This window comes from Rhipicephalus sanguineus, chromosome 7 (genome assembly GCF_013339695.2).
Source record: "Rhipicephalus sanguineus isolate Rsan-2018 chromosome 7, BIME_Rsan_1.4, whole genome shotgun sequence".
In the NCBI taxonomy this organism is placed as follows: Eukaryota; Metazoa; Arthropoda; class Arachnida; order Ixodida; family Ixodidae; genus Rhipicephalus; species Rhipicephalus sanguineus.
In genome coordinates this window covers 90,900,837-90,923,008 of record NC_051182.1, presented here as the reverse complement: position 1 = coordinate 90,923,008, position 22,172 = coordinate 90,900,837, and the positions used below count along the sequence as shown (strand labels likewise).

Genomic DNA, 22,172 nt, shown 5'->3' with positions numbered 1-22,172 from the left:
TCATCAGCGATGCCTTTATTGGCTCCGGCCGGGCTATGACGTCAGCTCGTGAGGGAACATTTGCCAATGTCGTCAGCAGGGTGTCAGATGTTCTGACGTTTTGTGTGCGAATGTCTGGACCTGCAAGAGCTTTCTATAGCTGTTGCCCATTCTAGTTAATGAAAGCACGTATTCTTCATGCACCTGTACTGATAGGTGTGTGAAGAATACATCACAGCTCTATGATGGCTTTTTTTTTGGCAGTAGGAAAAAAAAATTGAAGAATGACTTGCGGATGTTATGATCATGTGTCAGTTTCACTATATGCTTGAAAGTCTCAAGATGTGTCCACTTGTTTGATTATGTGGGTGTGTCAAATGAGACTTAACGTTTTGGCTTGGAAAGCCTTATTTTAATAACCGATGTCAGTTAGAGCAATGGAATGTATAACAACAGTTGGGAAACATAGTTGAGGACAGTAGAAGGCGAGATAAGGTGATGAAATTGGCAAACATAAAAAGGAATCAGCTCGCACAAGACAGGGAAAATTGGAAATCATTGGAAGAGGCCTTCGTCTTGCAGTGGACATAAAAATAGACTGGTCATGATGATGATGCAGAATGAACAAACTGCTTTTTGAATAGAACATGGTTGACTGTACACTGTGATGAGCAGAGAGGCATACATGCTAACAGCCTGAAGCTGCAGGTTGATCATGGAACCTTTTTTTTTATGCATTCTTGACACACTCTTACTAATGTGGGTGGATTAAGGACTGAGCCCAACAAGGAAGCATGGATAACAGTGGCATGTTCTTTTGAGGCCCATCTTTTTCTTTTTCCCCACAATGTGGAGTAAAAATTGCTTCCAGACACTGCAGATAAAACCACATACGTGCACTCTCATAAAAAAAAATAATAATAATAAGCATTTGTTAGAGTGTGCCTTACTGCATTCATCGTGTTGCCTGTGAAGTGTTGATGTAGTAAAACTGTAACAAAACGGAAACTTGGGCCAGTTGGTTGTACTTCATATTCACCGGCAGTGCAACCACACACGGACAGAGAAAAGAAGCAAGCGGAAACACAGCGCTGACACTCACAACTAAACTTTTTTATTGCAGAAACAACACTTATATGATCAATGCCCCTGTAGTGCCAGGAACTGTATGCACACCTCGTATAATTGTGTTCATTAGTTAGCCCTTGGAGTGCATGATCATCACAAATCAAGGCGCTCAAGTGCTAGCTACACTCTGATTTTAGGAGTCCTTCTGAAACATGGGCCTAGAGGAAACTTGCCCATTTTACGAGCTCTTGAGCAGTATTTTAAACGAACCATTACTTCCCTTAAAGGCAAGTTATGCCCAACACGTGTGCTGTCAGTCAGCGCTCTCAAAGAAAACACGCCTATTTTATACATGCCATTAAGCAGCGCATTTAAGAAGGACCACCGCTTCCTTAATGGCAGGTTATGGTCTGCGCACGTGCTGTCAGATGTGTGCCGTTTCCACTTGCACAGCTGTTTCAGAACATAAAGCGTCTCTTTTCGTTCTCTCTTGGTTATCGTCGCACTTGCCACGAGGTTCGCTAGGCCCCATGTCACCCCATTCCAAATGCAAAGCTCTCTCCCAGCTGCATATAAAAGTGGGGCACGCGTCGCACTTCTTCTCGCCGGTGGAGCCATTTTCGTGGGGCCTTCCCCTGCCTGGCAGCTCGCCAAATGACTGCTGCTGCTTACCTGCGTGCCAACCAAACAACCTGCCGCCTTGACCGCCCAGTGCAAGTGGCAGTGTTTCACATGTTCCTCTTTATCGTGTTCCTTACATTTCACAACACGCCGAAGAGTAGGGGGAACACACGAATGCCCGAGTTCCTCCCTTCTATCCTTCTCTTAATGTGGACGCATGACTTGAGCGCAAACAGACCTGGAAGAAGCTGTTGGGTGTCGACACGCATCGCGTGCGTCGGCAAAATAAACAAACGGCCGGGGAGGCTTTGAATTGATTGCATTGTCTGCGCGCAGGCCAAGTTCAAGGTTTGCGACAGACAGTGGGCGAGGGTTTGGAGGTAAATACGGTACCTCACCTCGGGGGTTTCTGATGGCGTCAACGTCAACAGAGCTCAAACGAGCACACCCGCAATTACGTTAAACTCCCTCCTGGCCCAGTTTCTTTAGTGCAAGTTGTTGGTTCTGCAGCCAACCTCGGGATGAGAAATCCTTTCGAGGGAGGAAGCTCGCTCCAAGACGTGCCGAACAAGGAGCTGCATATTTACATTGCTCTTCTTGTCGTTGCTACAGCGAAATAACCCTCACAGTGTGCCTTCTTACTGGAGTGAGGGAGCAGATAGCGGGCTTTATTTGCACACTCTGTAATGTCAACTTTGCGCTCCTTGGAACCCTGCTTTATTTTCTTTTCTAATCGCGAAGATATAGAATTATGAGCGCCCTTTTGCCCTTATCTGTCGCGAAGTGCTCAGCAACGAATGTTTTGAGTAGTCTCGATGGCTTCAGTTGAATACTTCTGAGAAAGAGATGCGCCATTGGGAGCGGCGATAGTGACTTGCCACTCAGCACCAAGTCCAGGGGAGGAGGAGAGGTTGAAAATCAAATATGAGAGACAGTGCATGTCTACTTTTCAGAGGCATCAACACAACTCATTGTTAACCAATTCTAGAGCCACCTACATAAGGCTATTGCCTCTGCCAAAAGTACAATGCTAAACCCACCTGTGTAAGGTTATTGCCACTATGAAATGTGCAGTGCTAAGCCATGTACATAGTTTTATTGCCTCTACAAAAAGTACAATGCTAAGCCGTATATGTAAGTTTCTTGCCCTTATGAAAAGTACAGTGCTGACGCCATCTGCGTAAGTCTGTTGGCTCTATAAAATATGACAGTGCCTTCATTGCTCTGTTGTTTGACAGTTGATGATGCCGGCAGCATCACAATTCCAACTTTGTGATTTTATTTCCCGTAGGAAACAACTGTTCCGTGCGCTGCAGTGCTTAATGCTTGCGCTTGGCATTTTATTTTCTGTACTTGGCAACCGCTCAAGGGCCTTGGTGACTGTGCATCTGTGTGACAAACGACACACTGCACACGTTGGAAAATGCACGCCGGTTGACACGATTTTCCAGAAAGCGGAAAATTTTTTACTGATTTGCAGCTGGAGCAAGCAGCCCCAAAGGTAGCAGGTGCAATGCGGAAAGCATGCACATGAAATATTGGTGGTTCCACCAATATTTTATGCCCAATATTTTATAGTTTATGTGTGAAATATTGGTGGTTCCATCAATATTTCAGGCCTAGGCTGAACTATCAAGTCACCAAGGACTTTCATCACTTGTTAGAAAGTGTGGAAAATAAAATAGAAAGCGCAAGCACTGAAAGCGACTGTTTTTCTTTTTTTTTTCAGTCTGACTAATGAAGTACATAGGGTATGTGAGCGGTTGTCGAAACACATTGCAGCAGAAATCAATACTTTCAGCAATACACCATTCATGGAAGTGGTCCTCAGGCCTGTGTAATCAATAATTGATGACAAAGGAAGCAAGATTCAGTAGTTCTGTTTCCACTAGTTGTTTACGATTACTCGGAGTTCAATGTAAATTAGTGTTGTCACCACTTGATTGATAGCCAGTTGGAGAATTCGCAACTTGAAATTGTCAAACATTTGTTCATGTTTGACATCTTAGGGGTAACAACATTTACTAGAGCCCCACAGTAGATAGGTCTGTGAAGTGAGAATTTCTCAAATTAATTATGTCTGGTCTATGTGAGTTAAGGTACATGCACGAAGGCACGAGTCCCTGAGTGAATGCGTGATGCAGATAATTCTTGATAGATTATACTGACTTTTGCAAACCAATATTCAGTCTTAGCATGTTTGCATTCGCTTGAAATAGTTGTGCAGTGCTTTAGTATTTTTACTAGTATTTACACTAATCTCTGTAAACGAACACAACACTAAATGCACATCGGGTAGAGGGTGTAAATAGTTGTCCAGGTAACTGACACCAGATTGTCCCTCAGCTGACCGTATATTCAGATTTGATGAGTAAATGTTACTCATCAAAGACACGGCACTTTTTAGTGAAAAACATTAATGGAAGGCATGCTGGTATTGCAGAAATGAAGCCAGCGATTAAATTAAACCAAGGTGTACGGTTATGCCAGATATTTTATATGTGGTGCCATCTTTTAAATATACACGTGTCAAGGCACATGTTTAGCTCGACATTTTCTCAAAAAAAAAATCCAGTGCGTAATAAAAAACTGGAACCATAGTGGCATTCAGCCAGCAAATTTTAGTTCCTATTTTTCAAGTATGGTGCTGAAAAAATAATTGAAGTGGCTCGATACGATTTACACGTGGTAAAAATTATACATTGTCAGTATTGTGACGTAAGACTTAGCTAGCTGTGTTGCACAATTACGTGTTGTTGATAATAGTCTGTATTCATAATCCTTGCCATAGCACGCTTAATAATCTTGAAATATTCACTATAAATGTTTTCACGCTGGTGTAGACACAATGAGCATCTCATACGTGCATAAGAGCCCCAGTTAACGACGCACAGCTGGTATCGTTTTAGAGTATTTGACGCTAATTTTAAAAACTTAAAAATTGTAATGTGAGCACTAAAGGCCAGATTTCGAGGCACTAAAAATGTTAGTTTTAGGTGCATAAAACTGGTGCGATGAACTGTTCGCGAACAGGTACTTTTTTTACGTATTGAATGCATGTAGCCCGTTTCTCCAATAAAAATCTCAATGTATGTCATTTATTTGTTCTCCGAAAGAGCAAATAATTCATGTTCAGGCACCACCTCGCAAGGTATTTTGTAACATGCATATGAAAGGTTAATTTTTTGCCAGTTTGTATTTTCACCGAGTGCATTTAATATATTTATTACGATAATTTCTAGGGTTTTAAATGCCAAAACTATAATATGATTATGAAGCATGCTATGAATTAATTTCGACTACCTGGAGCTCTTTGACGTGCACTTAAATCTGAGCATATGGGCGTTCTTTGCATCCCCTCCCCCCCTTCCCCATCAAAATGTGGCCACCATGTTCAGGAGTCCAACCCGTGCCCTCGAGCTTATCAGCGCAATATTTAAGCTACCACAGCGGGTTTCAGTATATCTGTCGTGTCATCATGAGCAGGTAGTGTGTACTTGATAGGCAAACTCTCCTGCCTCGCACCACTGCAGTCTGAAGTATGTCCTTCTCACGATTCACCACCTTTCTTTGTCGGCCACCCACTTGCTGTGTAACATGGAATTGCGTGTGCTATGCTGAACGAAAGGACAAAAAAAAAAGAAAACTCTTGCTCTGAAATTGCGAAAGGTTGTCAGGCAGATGGTAAAAGGCCCTGAAAAGGTCAACTAATGCTGACGCCGCAGGGTCTTATTTGCTAGGTCACATTGCCGGTTGTCTTGCTATTATCAGGGGCAGCTGCCACTACTACCAGGTCTTGCACGGACAACTGAATGCTCTTTTAAAGAAAAAGGAGCACCCCAGGAAGTTATTTCTCATGCGAAAAGCAAATCGTGCAAACAATAGAAATAGACACAAGAAGGTAAAGCGAAGTCACTCATTAATGCCCTATAATGAGGCCCTGGTTTGTGTGAAAAAAAATATAGTCATCTGCCTATGATTCAGCGTCTAGTAAATATCTCCAGTGACAAAAGAAGGTGCCATTTTTCCTGAAGCCAGTAAGCCTTAGACTGATTGCATATTCGTAAGTTGCTGTGGTGTAGTAAAACTTTCTTGATGCCCCTTATCCCCAGTAGTGAAGCAAAGCTCTTGCCAAGAACACTTTTCGCTTGTGTAATCTCTGCATTGTATCTCCGGCCATAAATTACACTAATTTATGTCGCGTGTCATCACTTTATCGATAGCTCTGTCGAGTGCTCTTTAACTCAGTGGAAAGTGCCGCTCCTCAATCGCCCGTTCCTCAGTGTACGCTATCGGGGCAGGGACTCTCCTTTTTCTTATCGCCGTCTGCGAGACACCGTGCGTCCTTCAGCAATTGCGCGCGTGTGCATTGCTGGGTTCTTCAGTTGCGTCACTTATCTTTTATGGAGAACAAAGTGGACCCCCCTTATCTGGACACTCGGTTCCGGAAAAATCTACCTCGGCATTGGAAGAGCCCGTCGTAAGGTTGTCATCAGTGCGCGTCTTGGCTCCCGAGTGCGGCGGTCATGTGCTGGTTGTTGGCAGGAGGAGTGCATGACCGCCGTTGCCATGGGGCGTGAGGACAGGTGGTTGTGATTCGGCCGTGCGTTTCGATGCGTTGTGTTTCCATCGGAGTACTGAAAGTCGGTTCCTTGCAACTGGACTGGTAATCCGCCACTTCCTCCCATTAGTATTTCATTGTACTTTAAAAGGTGAGTTACGTTATGGACTCTTGCAGCAGCATTTCTATTTATTTTCAGAAATAGTGTTCAGTTTGTGTTTCGTCATCTTTAAGCATTGTTTCAATGCTTTACTAATGGTAATATTTCTGTTTTGTGCATTCTTCTTTTTCTGTATTACATTTCTCAGTGCTTCTCTGCTTGTTCATAGATTTCCTTTGCACTTTCGACTTTTTTGTATGTACCTTTTCCCGCCTGCCTGGGCTTTCTAAAGCCCCGCAGTATTGTTAGATAAATAAATAAATAAGTAAATAAATAAATAAATAAATAAATAGCCTGTTTCAGAGCATGGAGGGAGGGAAGTGGCGTAGGTTAGCTATCGGCTGGTTATGCTTCAAAAAACTGCGTCTTAACAGGTTTACGAATTAGCGTGTTAAGTGAGCGGACTATGTGTTGCTAAAGGTGATCAATGAGCACATGCTCAGACATGCCGGTAGCCCACGGCAACATTTTAGCGCACAAAAGAATGCAGGACGAAAAGAACAAATCACTAAGTTCATGTCGTTCCTTTCGTCCTGTGCTCTTTCATGAGTTAAAATGTCAATCCTATTCTTTTGCGTCTTGCTCGCGCCCGTGTTTGTCACTACAATTCACTTGTTATGAGACTTATTTAGAGACGTAGTAAGCTGACATTCAGCTAGCATTTTGCCTCTTATGAGGAAGATGAAGGAGATTTGAGCAGGTCACGTAATTTGTCGAGAATGTATAAATAGTGATCAGACTTGTTAAGGAAATATCAATTTTTTCACTGCTTAAGTAGAAGGTGCATTTTCTGCAAATATTTAGATTTGGTGGCATTGTTGCATAGAGAATGCCGAAAGCTGTAAGAATTTCAATAAATCTTGTGCTATGGTGTAAACTTTAGCTCAAGGTTGCGGGGGTGGGTCTTGGCTGTGGCAGCGACGTTTCAAATGATAACGAAAAACCTGTGGTGGTTGGTATTGATAGAGAGCTTTCTGCTATGGCATGCCTCGTAATAAGATTGTGGTTTTGGCACTAAAAAAAAAATAGAGCCTCAGAGATGAATTAAATTATTTCCAGGGCATTTTTTATAACAGAAATAATTGTGTTTTCCTACTTTTTTTTTTTGTTGTCTACAGCTTCGATGAGAGTGTAAGTTGGGGATCAAGTTAAATCAAGCTTAATTCACTGCACTGAGTGCAAGAATGCACGTGTTGACACTTCTGATATTTTTTATTACAGTGAAAGTTTAGAACTTGAAAAGGGGTTGGTGCAGTGTGTGTTACGTTTTGTGACACCACAGTGCGCAGTCATTTGTGCTGTCGTTATGTCACTGTTATTGTTGTCACCAACGTCATGTCACTGCATAGAGTTGGGGAAGTTTGTGGAAATATTGTCCAGTGGGGGCCATTGGTGAGGTGAACTGCTGTCAGTGTAAAGGGATTTAAAAACCTTCACATATAGCTCACTATTAAATGTAGCGCAACGAACACAGACACAGTAAAATAGCTCGAGTCTGGCTGTATAATTCTTGCCCTGTGCACATCTTTAACGAAGGGGAGACCTTGGCTGCGCGCTGCTTAGTCAATTGTTTCACTCCCTGTCTATCAGCTTGAGCACCCTTTTGCATCTGTGAATGTTGTTTGCATCTGTGAATGTTGTGAAAGGAGTTCATTGACATGAAATATTTGCAATGACTGTTTCAGTTTCTGTGGCTTTGTTGGGCAACATGTATGTGAATAATTTTTGAAACATTGTTTAATTGCAAGAAAAGTTGTTCTGTTAACTATTTAGGGCTTGTTTTATGATTTTGCAGATGCTCATTTGTGTCCTACAAGAATATGAATTATAGATGTTAAAGTTTTAATATGCATGCTGCAAAAAGTGCAAACACTAACAAAAAATGACATGTGCACTCTGTACAAACACTGATAAAAAAAAATAAAACTGACGCGCTATTGCCCCATCCCGTCTGGTGTTGTTTCCATGAGATGTTCAGAAATTTTATTTAGTGTTCCCAGGTTAGTGTTTGTCTTAAGAGGATAAAAAGATCGTAAGGAGTAAAATCTTTGAAAGCCTCAAAAAGAAAAGTTTGTTGAAAGTTTGGAGATCACATGGAAACTTCAGTGAGGGGCTTTAAGAGGAAGCTAGGTCGCGGGATCGAATCCCGGCCGTGGCGGCTGCACTGGCGTAAATCACGGGGGGGGGGGGGGGGGGTCAGGGGGGTCCTGAACCCCCTTGTGTACAGGCTGGAGGGGGGGGCACCTCTTGCACTGTCCCCCCTTGAGATTTATCTTTCAAACACCATATATTTGAATTGTATAGTGCAGTCAACTTTTTTGTTAATGCCTGTTTATATTGCAGTGTGTGTAGGCCTGTGTCCAATACCCTTCAGATATTTGAGACTATTGAAATCGCAACTGGGCCGCTTCACTGCTTTCGTAGAAGACTCAATAGAACAATGCGATTAGATGAGCTGGGAACAGATGCTCGATTTCTTAAAATTTTATTTCAAAGCATGATTTTAATGTTTATATAAATAAAAATAAAAACAATATGGCCACTATGGCAAGATGTGTATCCCCCCTTGTGATTTGACTGGATTTACGCCACTGGGCGGCTGCATTTTCGATGGAGGCGAAAACGTTTGAGGGCCCGTGTATTTAGATTTAGGTGCACGTTGAAGAACCCCAGGTGGTCGAAATTTCCGGAGCCCTCCACTACAGCGTCTCTCATAATCATATCGTGATTTTGGGACATTAAACCCCAGATATTATTATTACTTATCCGACAAGGAAATTGATGGCGAACTCACACACAAGTTTCCCAATTCTGCTATAGCTTCGGCTTTTTTTATTTCTCGTGTGAGCTGATTCCTAAACCGGCCGATAACGATACAGCTATATAGAGATTAGGGGAGCACTTGCAGCCTTTGCAGTGTGCCGCTAGGAACCCTCCCGCTGAAAGCTTATTTCTCGCGTTATAGCTGTGTTTGCGTAATCTGTCATTCAGACACCATTTAGTCTGCCTTATATAGTACTTCCCGCATGATAATGAAAACTTGTAGACTACACAGCACACACAGTCAACAAATCTAACGTGGTGTTCTTTATCACAAGCTGACTGAGCGACACTATTTGGGCAAGTCAGCTTGCATAGCTCCCCTTGTTTTTTGAGCGCTGATAAAACAGCTCATACGTTAACCCGCCGGGCCACTTTTTTCAAGTTGTGGGAAATAGTGTGCACACAAGGGATCACACCTACTCTGCGGCCCAAGTACTCCGAAATTTCATGCATGTTTTCTTTACGTGAATCATTCAGAATGCGGTCAGCAGCTGAGACCTGTAACAGAATTGGATAGCCTGCTTCAGTTAGACGCTTGCTTTGGGTCTCGAAACTGGATGCCATCTTGTGATGACACGATTTGGTCAGGGCATTTTTAAAACACAAGTTCGCGATGCCTCTCTTAATGAGCTTTGAGTGCGCAGAGACAAAAATATTGTTAGTGTCTACCTTTCTATACGTCTGTGTTGTGTTTATTTTTTATATGTACCACGCTAATACATGCTATGTTTAAAATAAAAGCCATAATAGGTACTATGTCAAGAAGCTGACAGGCAGCAGTATGTACTAGGGAACAAACATGAGCCAGTGATAGTAGGAAGAACAGGATTTGGCAGGTATACTGTGCAGCACAGGTAACTGGTGATATAATGCAGTAATTGACTTGCATTATTAGAAGGAAAATGGAAGTGTGCTTTTATAAAGTGCTTTGCAATTTGATTAGCGATTACAATCGATTTACAGCCTTCATTTCCTGCCATCTTCTATAAGATAGTTTGAAGGGAGGTAAAATTACATGACCACTTTGTTGCACTAGTGCCTTATGCAAGACTCTGTACCGGGCATTGTGTGTCTCTTGCGCAGAATTGATGGGATCAGTGGCAGATCAGAGAGACTGCCGGAGCAGCACGTCTGGACGGCCAACCACCTGCGCCTGAGTAACAAGTCGTACGCTCTGCAACGCCCCATGGCAAAACTGGTCCTCCTGCAGCAGCTCGGTATATCAGTGCCTGAAATCTACAGCAGCAAGAACCTAGAGCACCTGCTAGTCACTTCCCCCACACCTGCCCCGTGCACGCAACCCAATCTCGAACCCTCCCAGTGTAGTGCAGAGACCACCAGCCCCCTGCGTAGTGAGTGCAAAACCCACCTGACACCCGTGGCCCCCATTGTAATAACACTCTCGTTGTCCCCGTGTGTCGCACCAACATGTCTGTGGACAAAGAGTCCAAGTCTGAGGTGCCTTCTGGCCAGCAGCTGCTAGACCAGCGGTGTTCGGTGCAGTCTTCATCTTCCTCTTCGTCCTCCTCGTCGAGCGATGGTCGCTGCCGCCGAGCCACGCCACCCGACGGTGGCTGGGGCTGGGTGGTCGTGTTTGCCTCCTTCATGATCAACCTGATTGCCGACGGCGTCTCCATGTCGTTTGGCATCCTCTTTGTCGACCTCATTGACTACTTCGAGCAGAGCAAGGGCAAGACAGCATGGGTCGGCTCTCTTTACCTGAGCATGCCACTTCTCACGGGCCCCATTGCATCGTCGCTGACGGACCGGTACGGTTGCCGGCGCGTCTGCATCGTGGGCTCGCTTCTGGCTGCCGCCGGCTTCGTGGCCTCCTACGTCGGCACGTCTCTCGAGTTTCTTTTCCTCACGTTCAGTGTGTCTGGCTTCGGCTTGGCCCTCTGCTACGTGACGTCCATCGTTAGCGTCGCCTACTACTTCGAGAGGAGACGGTCGCTGGCCACGGGCCTTGCCGTCTGTGGCACGGGCATCGGAACGTTCGTGTTCGCTCCACTGACCATCCGCCTGCTGGAAACGTTTGCCTGGCAGGGAACGCTGCTCATTCTGGCTGGCTTCTTTCTCAACATGGTCATCTCTGGTGCCCTGATGAGGGACCTCGATCTCTTCGGGGACGACGATGAAGACGAGAACGGCGCAGACGCCCATGAGAAGAGGACCCTGCCCTCTGCCGGGGGAAGCGACCAGAGGCTCTGCAGCTCACTCATTCAGCTTCCGACCTACATCACGGACCAGCGCGGTGCGCCCCTGGACGTGCTGTCCGAGAACTACAACAAGGAGAAGGGCCACCTGAACACGCTTCTGGAACAGTACCCCAACATCTGGAACACCATCGACCCCAGCTCGACCATCAAGAGCATGCCGCCCAACTTTGTGCTTCCACCGTCAAAATCCACCGCCGCCGCCGGCCCCGTGGCCGTGGGAGGCCGTGACGGGCCGAGCGGCTGGGGTGAGCGCCGTCTGCAGCAGCGGGCCGACTCGGCGTGCCTGCGCAACATGCGGCTTCAGCGGGGCAGCCTCACGTACCGCGGTGCCATGCTCAACATACGCCGCTACCGGCTGCGAGCTTCGAGCTGCCCCGACATATACCGCAACAGCATGTTGACCATCAGCGGAGAGGACAAGGTGAGCATCATTCACGTTTTCATATTAACGCGATAGTGTTAAAGAGCTCATTTCACAGATATTCCGTTGTCGGCGTCGTTGGTTGTGAGTGAAAAATCGGCATAGGCGTGAGCAAAAATTCGAGATAGGTGCAAATAAATAACAAAAATCTTCTGTTGGAGTGGGAATCAAACCCAGGACTTCTGCATGGCAAGCAGATGTTCTAACACAGAGCCACGCACGTGCTTGAAACTGTTTCGAAAAAAAAAAAAAAAACCTATATGAATGTCATGTAGTGCGAGTAGTGTGTGACCCGACGCATGTAATATTGCACGGCAGAAGCGTAGAATCGCATCAGGCATCAAAACATATGAATTGAACAATGAGTTGTTGGTTTAAAGGTCCACCAATTAAAAAGCGCACAGGCATAATTAATCATCATTATCAGTAATAGCATCAATAAAGCGTGCAGCTGCACAGGTGCGCATGTTGCTTTACGGTCACATAGTGGGTACTTTGCCAATTTGCAGAGAAAAGGATTATGTCATAATGGGCATTTCACAACTGTACTTGCAATAGGCATTCTATGGTAGTTTCAAACAGCCGATGTTACGCGCGGAGACTGACCTTTCCTTGCATCACGGTTGAGGTGTCGACCCAGAAGCGAAGCCAGGCTAGGGATTTAGAAGATGATGCACATGGGGCCCGATTACGCCATTGCATTCTACTCTTGAAGGCGAAGCTCAAACATCCTCCATGTTTTTGTATCTCATTTTGTGGCCCTCAAAGTGCATCTGTGGCCACCATGTCAACCTTGCTTTTGTGTTAGTGCTTCGAGTTCACTACTGTTGATACACAAACTAGCTCACTCTCGTCCTGTAACAGCCTGAAAGGGCTTAAAGTATTGCGAATAATTGAGTAAATAATTTTCATGTATGTATGCCAACTGGAGCAACTAGCTCATCAAAGACAGCAAAGCTGTATAAGCAAGTTCCCACATATTTTGGGAACGCCTATTGGTCTGTTTTGCCACTGCCTCACTTTGGCCCGAGCTTCTTCAAATGCTTCACTATATTTAAGCTTAGTACTTCTATATTCTTCATTATAACCAGCATGTCTTTCTTTATGTTGTGCGTTGTTCCAGTGACACGATTTGAGTGTTCCAATGACATCGTAAAGCTGCATTACCAACTTAACAATAGTTTATCTGTGCTGGTGACCAGCTGCATTCTCATCAATGTCTTGGTCGTATGGCAACTGTAGTTTGTAATTTGTGCCAGAATTCAAAATATGAAAGTGCCATGTAGCTTGGCAGAACCAAGACAGTGTTGCTTGCCATTGTTTGAAACAGGTAAGACTATTTCTTGTATTTCACCTAGTTGCATGATTACTTCACAATAATTGATCAACTTCTCAAATGTTATAACCAGAGCAAAAGCATCATTGAGAAGATTGTAGGCCATTCTTAAAAATTTCCCAGTCTAGCTTTATGTTGCTCCATACATGCTGTGTAAGAGTCTTTTTGCAAACCTGCTAGAAAGGCTCTCAAGCACAAAACATTGTTTCACAACTTTTCAAGAGGCACCTTTCTTGTTTTCTTTGGCATAAATTATGTGTAAAACCCAGTACATCAGTATACTACAAAACAATTTTAAAAGGCATTTTTTGTTGCCATGGTGGCTTAGTGGTAGGGGTGTGCGAATATTCGAAAGTTTCGAATATTCGTCGAATATTACGTTCGAAATATTCGTATTCGATTCGAAAATCGTATATTCGAAAAGTTTCGAATATTCGATAACTTCAAATATTCGAAAAATCGAATATGCGATTCGATTATCATGCATAAAATAACTCGTCTTCCCACATTTCTGCTGCGTTCGTATAGCTAAAAACGTTGCCGAGAGGAGCGATAAACATCGTAAGTACACGGAGGCACGATATCTGCCTGCGACGAGCGCCCCAATACGTATGATTTATTGCTGGTGCATCTCCGACGTGCAGCGCTGTTGGCGATCATGTAACCGTACATTTTCAATATTATGTGGCCGTAACGTGCCGCACTACCACTCGTTCACTATGCGGGCCCACTTCTGAAGAAAGACAGTGACCCATGTGACTGGTGGCAGACTGTAGGCACCTTCAGATACCCCAGTCTGGCAAAGCTTTGCCCCATGTACCTCCCTATACCAGCCACTTCCGTTCCAAGCGAGCGTGCCTTTTCAGTGGCAGGGGGGGGGGTGTCTCTGTGAGAAGGGAGCGCCTGCCTGATCATGCGGAGCAACTCATATTTCTTCATGATAACATCTAGTCATTACTTTCATTGTGCCGTGATATTTGCTTGTGTTGTGATGTGCATTGTGCTAGCCTGGACATTGTGTTCTGGAGATAGCAGTGTATGTCATGTTGCCAGTCAGGCTGTTAATGATTTTTTTTTTCAAATTGCTACATGTTAAATAAAATATTGTTACTTTGGACGCATTTTTCCTTTGATATTCGATATTCGAAGGTGGATATTCGTATTCGATTCGTATTAAAAAAATTTGATATTCGCACACCCCTACTTAGTGGTTAAGATGCTTGGCTGCTGACTCAAATGTCACGAGTTCGATCCCAGCTGCAGTGGTCACATTTCAATGGAGGCAAAATGCTAGATAGAGGCCTGAATGCTGTGCGATGCCTGTGTACATTAAAGAACCCCAGGCTGTCAAAATTATCCAGAGCCCTCCACTAAAGTCTCTCATAAAGATTTGTCTGTGACTGCAGTTTGCACTGGCAAAGCAGACAAAGAAGAAATGAAAAAGAGTTAGTAATAAAAATTAGAAACCAAATAAACATTAGAAATTAATATTAACAGTTGTCTAACTGCACTTACATACATAGCTCTCAAATTCTTTGCCTCGATTTATCACCAAACGAAAACACACATAAAGCTGGGCTCAAAAGTCCCCCTAGGGATTATTGTAATAGTCGGTAATTTTGTTCTTGCTAACGCTGTAATGTGAAGGTCTGGGCTTGATGAACCGCACAGTGCGAGTAAACAATGGGGACACAGGAAGGGAACACACACAGCGCTGGGCTTGTTGGTGTTTATCTATTCTCAGATCATGCTGTGTCGGCAACTTCTCAATTGGTCTGATTTGCCGCACTAGATAAGCTGAACATCCAAACCATTTGCAGTTGAAATTATGTAAGATTTGGTTTTGTTCACTTTCATGCAGACACGTTTCTATACCACAAACAATAGGGAAAGTGGAGTAGGAAGCGCTAGCCACTTCCCCGAGTGGCTTACTGTATAGTGCAAATATTGCAATATCAGAAATGAAGCCAGATGATAACAGAGTCTGATTTGCTTGAGCCAGGGCTAACACTTGAATGATTTGAACTTGAGGAACTGATGCTTTCACCAAATTGTTTTCACACTGCTGAAACACACTACCCTACGTTATATAGTTGGTGAGTGTGATCGAAAAAAATCAAAGCACCCCCTGTCATAATACTTCAAATGATAATTCTTGTTATCAGTGGCATAGTGTGATATCATAATGGACTAAATATACTTTTCTTTATGCACTATGTGACTCTTGATGGGCCGATTATGTAACTTGAGTTCTTGCAAACTGTTCGCAATGAAGTGTCATTACTACTACTGCGCTAAAAAAATTCAAGCACTAAAGGGAGAATACCAAATACGAGACATGGCAACAGACATAGTCATTTCCGTGTTGCATCATTTTGGGTCTCCCCTCATCCCGAGTTTTCTTGAGCTGGAGTGATTAGAAACAAGTACCAACTAGGCCTGATTCACTATTCTACACTGCTGTTGATACCCACTTTGATTTGTGATGAGTAATTGCATTGCTCTATATGTATAGCTTGAATTTCCAGTACAGTCAAAACCGTGTTTTATCAGTCCCATCTCACACAAACTGTATATTCTTTATATGCAATATTTGTTATAAACTGATTCCTGTTTCGCTGTGTTAGCTGGGAGACAATTTTTGTACATTTCATTATAGGCAATAGTCCGTTAGACATGCTGTTTACATCAAGGTTCAACTATTTTTCTTTCACTTGCATGCATCTATACACTGTGTGGGGCATTTCTTGTGTGCATTTGCCCTTGGTAGTTGATTTTGTTGTTTTATGCGATAGTGATAATCGTGTCTTCCCGACTCCTTTGCGTTCCTCTTACGTCTGAATCTGCTAGAGGATCTTTTTTAGGGCTAATAATTCGAAATCTACAGAAGAGAATTCAAATGCACAGACATTTTATTAAGTTCCTTCGAGTCATCCAAACAGCTGTATTGGAGTGATGTTTGCACTGTCATCTTACAAGGGGGTCATATCCATGCATTCGCTGCAAGTGTACTAGTTTTCTTGCATCGGCCATTTCGTTGACTCGTCGATATGCCAACTCGCTGCGCTCCTTAAAACATCGCAGACGTGCCAGTGGCTGAGCGATTTGAAAGAGGTGCTGCTCGACTCCATGGATGTTGGGCTGTTCCTCAACGGCCGCTACACGCTGCTGTGCATCTCCAACTTCCTGCTCAACGCTTGCGTTGACAACCCCTACATGTACCTGCCCGACAGCGCCATCCAGCTGGGCGTCGACAAGGACCGGGCATCCTTCCTCATCTCCTTCATAGGCATCCTCAACACCTTTGGCGTGGTGTGTGCAGAACCTAGAGTAACAGGACCAGCGAGCTTAAAGGAACACTAAAGAGAAACAGTGAATTGGTTTAGATCGATAAATTGTGCTCTGAGAACTCTAATGTCATTAGTTTCGCCATCATAGGTTTATTAATAGAGGAGAAAATCAAGTTCAAAGTATCATTTTTAAATTTCGCATCGAAATCTCCCCACGTGACGTCACGGATTTCAAAGTGTATTTATCGTGTCTTGGCGCCATTGGCTCAACAAAATTACCCCAAACTTGGTATGTTAGGTCTGTGGCCCCCTCAGAGGACAATGTACTTAATTTTTACCGATTAGGAACCACGTAGTCCCTAGTAGGCGCCATCAAAACATGTGACGTCACGGCGAATGGTGCGGAAACTTCTAGGTGGCGTCGCCACCCACATTTTGTTTTTATGCGTTTTCTCGCTTACTAAGGCACCCTCTTGCAGCAGGCGTGGTGTTTTTGGCATCTTGAAAAAGTACTTTACTAATATGAGAAAAATCGTTTTGCTCTTTAGTGTCCCTTTAAAGGGGTCCCGAACCATTTCTTCAAGTAATCATCAAACGACTTCAGTATTGGAGTTTATTGCATCGCGAATTCATTTGGCTGGGCTGTTCACAGCAATGTCTGCTTTCCGCAGGATGTTTCTTCTCCTAGCCCGATGGGTGGTTCGTGACCCCTTTAATTCTTATGCGCTCTTGTTTCCATCAATATGTGGCATGCGCGCTTTGTATCTTTATTCAAAAATGCGTTGCAAATCCAACAGTGGGCATTCACCGCAGTATCGCTGTCTCTATTCAAACAATGCGATGTCATCACAAATGTTGTAATGTAGCTTATTACATGTTTTCGAGAGACAAATCACTTAAAAATGAGTAGGGTGAAAAATGTTCGACTGAACAGACACTGAAAGGCCACTGTTGGCACTGAGGCAGCCCTTTCACGAAAAATGCCTTGGCAAAAAGTTCACAGAAAACTTTCTCTTTCTTTTCGGCTTTTGAATGTTCTCTTGTTGAACTGTATATATTATATGAACAGTACAGGTCAAACTTCGAGGGATAAGTGTTCAAATGGCGATTATGGCTGTGATAGTCTCAAGGCTTGCATGTTGGGTTTTTTTTTTTAAATAGGAGGCCACCCTATGTGTGATTTCAGCCAGCCACTTTTTCATCGCATATTACCAAATCAAATCTTCAGAGTCTACTGAACATCAAATCAAATCAAATTTTATTTCAACAACATACATACAAGTGATGTTGAGGACCATGAACTAAAAAGCCATCAAGGCTTGACGTGGTCCATGGCCCCATTTTTCGAGCAGCGACAGAACAACAAATGAGAAAAACACTATAAAACAAAAGTTCACATTCAAAACATGCTTTCCTCTGCCCTAAATTTTTAGTAAAGGACTGACTAATATGCAGATGGGGCAAGGAAATGCAAAAGTTGTTGTTGCATATGCTGAATTTACGCAGTCTATCAACAATAGTACTTGCACAAGCGCTTCTAGTAAAAATGTTCGCATTGTTTCCTCGTTGACACGAACTGCCAACTAGCTCAGTCAGTTGCCAATACTCTTCTACGACTTTATTGATGCCGTTTTACGGATCATAAGCAGAGTTTCCACCTAGCGCAAGTTGAAATGTAGAAAGAGGAAAGGAATCAAGTGAGAGTGTGTGGTCTATAATAATGCGCACATTGCCTTTCCCTCTTTTTATTTCGATTTGCAAAACGGCTATGGTGTTTATGGCTCATAATTTCGTAATAAAATATATACTGGCCACCACAGTGGCTCAGTGGTTATGGTGTTTGGCTGCTGATCCGAAAGATGCAGATTTTATCCTGGCCATAGCGGTGCCTTTTGATGGAGGCAGAATACTAGAGGCCCGTGTACTCTGCAATGTCAGCGCGCATTGAGGAACTTCATGTGGTCAAAATTATCGGGAGCCCTCCTCTGTGGTGTTTCTCATAACTTGAGCCGCTTTGGAAAGTTAAACCTCCTAAACCTTAACAGCACTGGCTAACTATCCCAGCTACGCGTACCACTGAGTTACCACTACTCCGCCGTTGTCGGCCCTGCGCAGGTGATAGTGGGCTACCTGGGCGACAAGTCGTGGCTGGAGCCCACGCTGCTCTACAGCCTGCTGACGGCCATCAGTGGAGCGGCCATTGCGGTGCTGCCCATGGTGAGCAGCTACACGGCCCTGTCCCTGCTGAGCTCGGTGTACGGCTTTGCCATCTCGGCCAACTACACGCTGGTGCCCATCATCCTGGTCAACCTCATCTCGCTGGACAACTTCACGGGCGCCTACGGCCTCCTCCTGCTCATCCAGGGAGTCGCTGGTCTCATGGGACCCCCCATTGCGGGTGCGTGTTGCCCTGCGGTAACCATTGCTGGTCATTAACATGCAGAGGCATAGCCATAAGGGGGGAAGGGGGTTCAACCCCCCCCCCCCTGGAAGTTTTCACTTTTGCTTGCATATATATATACTCGCACACATACAAATGTACACACGAACATACATAAAGTATCGATGAACCCCCCCCCCCCCCAGAAAACAATTTCTGGCTACGCCCCTGTTAACATGTTATGTGTGATTTATGATGTGACGAATGCTAGCATGTTTTTAGTGACAGTGACGCTCTTAATTCCCTACACTTACATAAACTCTTTACTGTAGTTTATAATTTATTACATGCAGCAGCGTTGCGCTCTGGAATATGCCATCGGGAGCATGCATCTCTTTAAGCCATTCGACATGTCGAGAGTGAATCCAGAGAAGAATGAACTGGTGCAACGATACGAGAAACAGCGCGACCGCCTCAGGGAACACCGCAATCTAATGAGGGGTTCTGTGGGCAGCCACCTAGCTGCGCACAGTTCCGTATGTGGCTGTCATGCAATGTTCGATCAATGTAAGATACTTCGGCGATACAGTGATCAACGAGCACGTGAGATTTATGAGGCATTTTGCATTGACAAAAAAGGTGACAGGTGCGTGAGTGTGCCTTCGTTAGCGCTCCTCACCAGGGAAATTGCCTATCTGTCTAGTGGATGACGGTTTTATTATTTTTTCAGAAGCGTTCATAGAATTCGTGAAAAGAGTTCCACGTCACTGTTCTCCTCTCCTTACTTTCATGCTGCGTGTGCTATATATGTATACCCCCATGTACGGAATAAAACCTTGGTTGTAAGTCAGCGCTTGGTCCGTCTCTTTCACTGTCCTGTGTGTCGCGCTGTTTCTCGTATCGTTGAACATGTACCAACCGGCCCAAATACGCACCTTAATGAACTGGTGGTCTGGTCACCATTCTCGATTTGACGAAATTTACTTTAGACGCAGGTTTTGGACCCAGTACAGTAATCCCAGGTAGAGGTGTGCACGGGCTCCGGGTAGCCCGACCCGGCCCGCGGGCCGGGCTCGGGCGGGCCGACGTATTTTCACCTCGGGCCCGGGCCGGGCTCGGGCGGGCCGACGTATTTTCACCTCGGGCCTGGGCCGGGCTCGGGCTACTTGGAGTTTTATCGGGCCGGGCTCGGGCCCGGCGGAAAGCCCGACTCATGCCCGAAATGTAGAGAATGAGCGGGAATTGTTTTGCATACAGCGCCTTTTCCGCGACCGCCCTTTACTGCTTTTCCTTTCCATTCGCTACTTTAAGCAAAAGGGGAGCAGGTAAAGCACTGCCTCTGTTGCACTCCGACAAACAGAGAAGTAACACCACCTGAGCTAGTGACGGCGCCACGCAACTGTTCGCGTTAGATTTAAGGCCAAATCCCAGAGTGAAAATGCACGCGACAGCGATGAGCGACCGGACGTAGATCGCCTTCATGCAAGCTGACGCTTGCATGTGCATACCCTATACCAGGCCCGTAGCCAGAGGGGGGGGGGGGGCCGCCCCCCCCCTCCCCGAGATTTTTATGATACATGGTGTTTTACCGAAAATAAATCATGAAAATAAGCGTTTTTCTCAAATAGTCAAGGCTTTCAGCAAGTGCCCCCCCCCCGAAAAAAGTTCCTGGCTACGGGCCTGCCCCATACACGTGACGGCTTTGGCGAGCGAACTCCATTGTTGCTGGCATGAGGCCGTCTACTTGTAATTTGTAATCTGTGTAATAGAGACTGTTCGTCGTGTGTCGTTTGATCGTATTTGATATGCTCAATAAAATGTCAACTTGCCGGAAAACGATGTTTTGTTTTCGCAGCGAACCTTCAAAAAGCCGGGCCGGGCCCGGGATTGTGTTTTCGTACGTCGGGCCGGGCTGGGCGGGCTCGCAGCCCTTTGCCGTCGGGCTCGGGCGGGCCTTCGACAAAGTCAGCGGGCCCGGGCCGGGCTCGGGCTCGGAAATACGGCCCGTGCACAGCTCTAATCCCAGGTTCAGTTTTCTGTGAAAAAAAACTTTTGTTCGCCCAAAAAAGAAAGGAACATACATACATACATATACAAATCTCGGCCACCAAGAAGACTTTTCTGCCAATTTCATAATTTCTGAACTTTGAGTGCATTAATCGACACATTGGTACACTTCTTGGTCACAATCTTTCTTCTGAATACAGAAATAGTGAAATGCAACTTTATGAATATTTTATTACACTTTGCTATGGAAAATTCTAACACAAATGGCAAACACAGTAAACAGCACAAAATACCTGTCATTCAGGAATTTATTGCCGAGTATTAAACTACCGCTTGTGTGTGCTGGTAAAAACACGTTGATAGTGAACTTCTGACAAAAGTTTTTCACCAGTTACTCGACTGGCCATGGGCAAATCTTTAAGTGCGGAGCACTTCAGGAGCCCGGCCTATCGTATGCTGTCGAGTGCTGTCGTATGCTGTCGTATGCTATCGTAGCTTGGTGTATAGCATGCAAAACCACGAATAACATAATCATCTATGGCATACTGAGCGCGCGCGCCATGAAGTCTTCTTCCTCTTGGTCTTCGAGCGCCTTGATGATGATGTGCGGAGCATTTTAAGGGCCTGGGCTGTCGTATGCTGTTGTTGCTTGGCGTAATGCAGGCAAAACCATGTATAAAAATATAAATGAGGAAGCAAGCGAGAAATAAAAAAATGCCCCCACCCCCCCCGAAGGAAATCGTAAGGAAATGCGAATGCATTTCTTGCGCCGCGAGTGCACGGCGTAGTAATTTTAATGGCGTAAAGCTGGACACGTCGACACGCTCAAGTGTCTCCCTTTTGGGCGCCTCTTTCAACGAACGCTTCCTACGTGCATTCGTAATCACCTCAGAGTTGTTGCCACCGCCTTCAATGCAGCACAAACGTGTTTAGAACGCGCTGTTTTCAGGCTGTGCCAAGGCAGCACAAACACGTTTTAAGCGCACTGCATTGAGGCGGGGGCGCAGGGAGGAGAGAGAGCGAACGGCGAGAGAAGGAGCGGCGAAGCACTGCACCTGCCCTCTCCTACACTCTCTCCACACACGCGGGAGCTCGGATGCGAGCGCCCTCACAGGCCAGAGCGCACTCCTCCTCTCCACTCACTCTCCGCTACTCCGCCCACACCACCTGCTCCAGTTGCTAGGGGCAAGGATAAGGGCGCGCTCCCGCAGCTGTTGTTATGGGAGAGGGAGTGAGAGCGGAGAGGCGCGCGGACACCGACCGACGCCTGACATAGCCCGACTAAGAATGCATTCGCATTTAAAAGA

At 45.1% G+C, this 22,172-nt stretch overlaps 2 protein-coding genes across 2 annotated transcripts in view; both read left to right on the top strand.

The window, feature by feature from the left end:
- Positions 1-22,172, top strand: part of LOC119399593 (mitochondrial thiamine pyrophosphate carrier) — a 173,542-nt gene that overhangs the window by 91,031 nt on the left and 60,339 nt on the right. The window lies entirely within an intron of this gene.
- LOC119399591 (monocarboxylate transporter 13) overlaps positions 1-22,172 on the top strand; it is a 54,758-nt gene that overhangs the window by 18,515 nt on the left and 14,071 nt on the right. The window contains exons 2-4 of the mRNA XM_037666395.2: positions 10,296-11,852; positions 16,273-16,500; positions 18,594-18,876. Of these exons, the coding sequence (XP_037522323.1) occupies positions 10,641-11,852; positions 16,273-16,500; positions 18,594-18,876 (1,723 nt within the window). The 5' untranslated portion in view covers positions 10,296-10,640. The remainder of the gene's footprint in view (positions 1-10,295; positions 11,853-16,272; positions 16,501-18,593; positions 18,877-22,172) is intronic.